Below are 4,814 nucleotides of genomic sequence, written 5' to 3'. Positions count from 1 at the left end.
CCCACTCTCAGGATCCGACCCAGAGCCCGTCCACCTTCAGGACACAGGATCTCAGATCTCAGCCCTGGGACTCCAGCCCCCCTGTACCAGGGTGCCATTGCCCAAAGACACAATTTAATGTCTGTCTTCACATTTATTAATTCCTGGGATGAATGAAGGAGAGCCATCCACTTCTCCCACCAGGGTGAGTCCAGCTTCCAGCTGCAGCAAGAGGGATCAGAGTCAGACTGGAGAAAGGACTTCCCAAGGATACAGTCTGCAACTGGGATCAGCTTCCTAGACAAATTTGACACAAGAGAAATGGTAGGGGAAGGAGGCTTCTTGTGCCCGCTTTCCTGGTGAATCAGGGCAGACCTCACTGAGATCCCCTCAGGAAGGAAGTGGCTTGGTCAGCTGCCCGCCAACCCTCCCACACACCCAGGCCCACTAACGAGGTTAGTGCTGGGAAGAGGTGCAGGGAAAGGGGACTCCTGGAGGAGGGCTCAGTCTGGGCAAAGCCTGGGAGCCGCAACCCAGCCCACTGAACTGAGCTCCCCTGGCCACCTGAAGCTTCACCTGCCACTTGGAGCTCCACCGGATCGCTGAGCTCAGACTGGAAAGGGTTGGGCCAGTAGGAGCGGTAGCGGCAGCTGTAGCTGCCGGTGTGTTGGGGGCCCACGTAGGTCAGCACAAGGTCAGCGGAGGGCTGGGCAGCCCACTGCCTTGTGGAAGGCTCCCCTTCACCCACCCGCAGCAGCTCGAAGGTGACGTCGGGCACCTCTCCCTCGCAGCGCAGGACAGCATCGCGGCCCGGAGTCACGGCCCCCCTCCACAGGGGCCGGAGCTGCGGCTTGGGCAACGGTCCTGGGCGAGCAGCCGGATGGGTCTGGTGAGGTCCCTCACCCCAGGCAGCAGCTGCCCAGCCCTGGCCGCCTGCCTGTTCCCCACTCCAGCCCAGGCTGCTGGCCTCACACTGGTCACTGCACTGGAACTGTGTGTCTCCGTCTCACCCCCTCCCCAGGACCTGTTGAGTCCCCAGGCCCGGGTCTGCCCTGTGACTTCCTGGGGTCCCCAGCGTCCCGCACTCAGGGTTAGGGTGAAGGTTAGGGACAGGACAGGACAGGTGAGGGGAAGGAAGACAGGATGCAGAGGGCTCAGCCCAGTCAGTGGTCTGGAGGTAGGACCTGTGCCCAGGGTCCTGACTGGTTTCTGCCCCCAGGACACGTGGGTGAGGAAATCAGGAACACATAGACCCCAGGGACAGCGGGGGTCCTGGAAAATTACACCTCCACTCTCCACCGTGGGGACGTGGGCCCCGGCAGAATTTGGGGTCACAGTCTGACAGCGACCGACACGGGTGTCGCACAGGAAGACTAAGGCACTAGCCAGTGCAAAGCCATTAGGGATGTGAACCCTAAAATCTGGTCCAGCCTCCACGATCTCCACCAAAGCGCTACCCGCAGCCGACGTGCTCACGTCGATGGGAAATAAGCCGAAATGCAGGGCGCCCCCAGGACCCTCGGCGGCAGACCTCCTACTCCCCTAAGGAGCCGGCTCTGCGGGCAGGGCCGAGGCCCAGAGCGCTTTCCTTTGGCATTCCTCCGGGACGGGCCGGCACCCTCGTTTTGCGCACAGGTGGAAGGAGGTTTCGGGCCGCCGGGCCTACCGCTCACCGTCCACGCGCAGCTCCACGCGGGCGCTGGGCGCGGAGCCCGCGAAGGGCGGCGCCGTGTCTGTGTAGATGCAGCTGTAGTTGGCGGAGTCGACCACAGAGACATCGTGCAGCTCAAAGTGGGCCTTGGTCCCCGCGGGGCTCAAGAGACTGTGCACCAGGCGCCTGCCCGCATTCTCGCGCACCAGGGCGAAGCGCACGCCGGTGCGGGGTGCCCAGCACTGCAGCTGCACCAGCGTGCCGGGCTTGGGGCTCAGAACCGCGGGCTCAGCCGATAGCTCCGGCGCTGGGAGCGTCCCTGCAGGGAGGACGTGGGCTAAGTCGGCTCCAGGGAAGGATCCAGCCTCGCAGCCCTTGGCCAGGCTGAGCCTTCTGCCAAAGAGTCTGCTGCCTCCCGGGCGGCCCGCCGGGACCGCCCGGCATAAGACTGAATCAGCCTCCCGACCTCCCGGTCCCTGTCCTCTGTGGACGCTCACACACACTCCTACACTGTTCCTTATTAATTTCAATGCCCATAAAAACAGACAGGGATGAGGTTATGTCTGTCCAAAGAGCACCCGCACCCCCTATGATGGTCGGCATCCTCTCCTGGAGTTTACATCTCTGGTCTGAGTCCCTGGTGGGTCCTGCAACCCCAGCCTGGCCACCCTCAACAGAGAGCCCTCAGCGTCCACCCGGACCCCGAAGGCAGGAGGGGGCCCTGGGCAGGTAATGCCTGCATGGCCCAGGTCAGATTTGCATATTGACCTGACTATTCATTGTGGGGCCAAGAGGCTAGGCTCATTGTTCCATCCTCAGCTGGGGAAACTGAGGCCTGGCAGATGAGCCGGGATTTAGCTCTGCAGTAACAGACCCTTCCCTGCTCTCTCCTCTGGCTGCCGCCTTCCCAGCCCCGCTACACACATTCCCCAGGCTCACCGTCACTCAGAACCAGCTCAGCCGGCGCGCTGTCCAAGGACCAGGGCATTAGCTCACCATGCAGCCGGTAGCGACAGGTGTAGACATGGCTATCCCCCAGGGCCAGCTTGTCCAGGTGGAAGAATGATACGGTCTGGGCTGGTACTGGACATGAGTACCTGCAGCACCTCCTCACCCCGCCGCAGCTGGAAGTCCACACCGCTCAGGGGCGCCACACAGGTGAGGGTTGCGGGCGAGCCCGGGCGCAGGACCTCAGAGGACTCCCTTTCGAGAGTCAGCGTGGGTGGTGGCAGCCTGGCTGCAAGTCAGGGAGGGTCACTGGAGGGGCCAGAGTCCCAGACACCCCTGCTGTGGGGCCATTCCTTAAAAAAGCTGCAGTCAGCCCAGCCTCCAGACCTTTGCCCCAGGAACACCCTTCCTTCTGGCAAACGCCAGGCAATTGTGTGGCCCCTGTTTCCAAACCCAGTCCTGGGCAGGGGTATTAGGAGTTTGGGGTCAGGGTAAATGCAGCTCTGTCCTCCAGGAGCCTCCTCCCCCAGGAAGCCCTCTGGGATGGCCCCCACACTCACCCAGCTCCTCTATGGTCACAGTGGCACTGGGTTCAGAGAGGGCACCTGCTGCATGGATCCGGTAGCTGCAGCTGTAGTTGCCAGCCCGGTGGACTGAGAAGGTTGCCTGCATAGCCTTTGGGGCCTCAGCCACCTCCAGAAACTGGTCATCGCCTTCCCGCCTCAGCAGGAAGGTTACACCCCGAAGCCCCCCAAGGCAGAGCAGTGTCGTGTTCAGGCCCATTGTGATCCAGGAGACCGTCTCGGTTGAGAGCAAGGGTGGGGGCAGGGGCTCTGCGGGTGGAGCACAGGTCATGTGTGGTTCTGCATGCCTTGGGAGATGTGGGGGTCCAGCCAGACCTGGATCTCCACACTCCTAGAAATGTGAGGGAGCCAGGAGATGGAGGCAGGGACAGGCCGAGACGGGGGACTACAAGAGGAGACATGTTCAGGGCCCTACTGTGCCCCAGGCCTGCCCTAAGCACTTCCTAGGGATTCAGACACTTACTCTTCACGACCTTCTAGGGTCAGTACAAACATCCTCATTTTACTGATGGGGCAGTTGAGGCTCAGAGATGTCACCTGACTTGCCCAAGGCCACCAGCTACTCCGGGAGTGGGGCAGGAGGAGGACAAGGAGACTGATGAGTGGAGGACAGGAGGCCTCTCCAGCAGCCTCTCCCCTGACTGGCCAGGCCAGTTAGCGCTCCACTCACCTGTTCCAGTCAACTCCACCAGGTTGCTGAGCCCCATCCACCCGCCATCTGTGCTGTAGCGGCATCGGTAGAGGCCCCGGGTGTCATTGATTACTGCTCCTAGTAGGAACCGGTGCTCAAAGGCAGGTGAGTCCAGGCGCACTGGCTCCTGGGGCACCCCATCCTTGAACAGCTGGAACTCCTGTGTCCTCAGGACGCTCTGGCATGTCAGTGTCACAATGGCCCCAGGTTTCAGCAGGGACTCAGCCTCTGCCCATAGGTTGGCCCTTGTGTCAACTGCACGAGTGGGGACAGTGGTCAGCTGGGCGCCCAAACAGGGCCTCACCCTGCAGTGTCCACCACACCCGGGCCAGCCCACTTACTTAGGACTGCCTCCTCCGTCACTCTGCCCAGGGCGAGGCCTGCGGAGACCCACCTGTGAGATCCCATGCTGTTCCTTCCTGCCCCCATCCTACCCCCGGGGGGCCCCAGACCTGACGCCTCACCCCAGAGCAGCAGGAAAGCGGCCCGTGCGGACATAGTCAGCCTCACTTCAGCCCCAGGAGTTTCTGTCCGGTTATAAGGCTGAGGTGGGGGGGCGGCGCCGGCCACTGACCTCTCTGTTTGTTTGTCCTTCCCGGAAAGTGGGCCTGCAGGGGGTCAGGACAAAGGGCGAGCCACGGCCTCAGGAGTCTCCATTACAGTAATCAATAACTGCATATGAATAAACTAAGTTAATAATAAAGAATAAAAATAACTGAATGATCTAATGAAGCAAACAATAACAAATGAAGACAATTGACAATAAATAATAAAATGATTTAGGTAAAAAAATAAGTACAATTTCAAAAAATAAAATGAATACTAAAACAGGTAATGTAATAAATAATAACAAATAAACTTAAGCAATAGAATGGAATCATAGTTACCCGTAAATAAGATGATTAAAGTGAAAATAATAAATTACTTCATAGTGAAATGATAAAACACTAAATATTAAAAA

General features: G+C 59.6%; 1 protein-coding gene across 1 annotated transcript; it reads right to left on the bottom strand.

Annotated features, from left to right (window-relative positions):
• Positions 1–115: 115 nt before the first annotated feature.
• A1BG (alpha-1-B glycoprotein) lies at positions 116–4,435 on the bottom strand. Its single transcript, XM_014564495.2, is given in 9 exon segments — positions 116–276; positions 556–843; positions 1,653–1,949; positions 2,570–2,693; positions 2,695–2,867; positions 3,139–3,411; positions 3,833–4,108; positions 4,195–4,233; positions 4,318–4,435. Coding segments are annotated over 9 exon segments (1,512 nt in total). The 5' UTR covers positions 4,352–4,435; the 3' UTR covers positions 116–268.
• Between the last annotated feature and the right edge of the window lie 379 nt (positions 4,436–4,814).

Source organism: Camelus ferus, chromosome 9, assembly GCF_009834535.1.
Source record: "Camelus ferus isolate YT-003-E chromosome 9, BCGSAC_Cfer_1.0, whole genome shotgun sequence".
NCBI classification, from domain to species: Eukaryota; Metazoa; Chordata; class Mammalia; order Artiodactyla; family Camelidae; genus Camelus; species Camelus ferus.
Note: the sequence above shows the minus strand (reverse complement) of the source record. Positions and strands in the feature narration are given on the sequence as shown.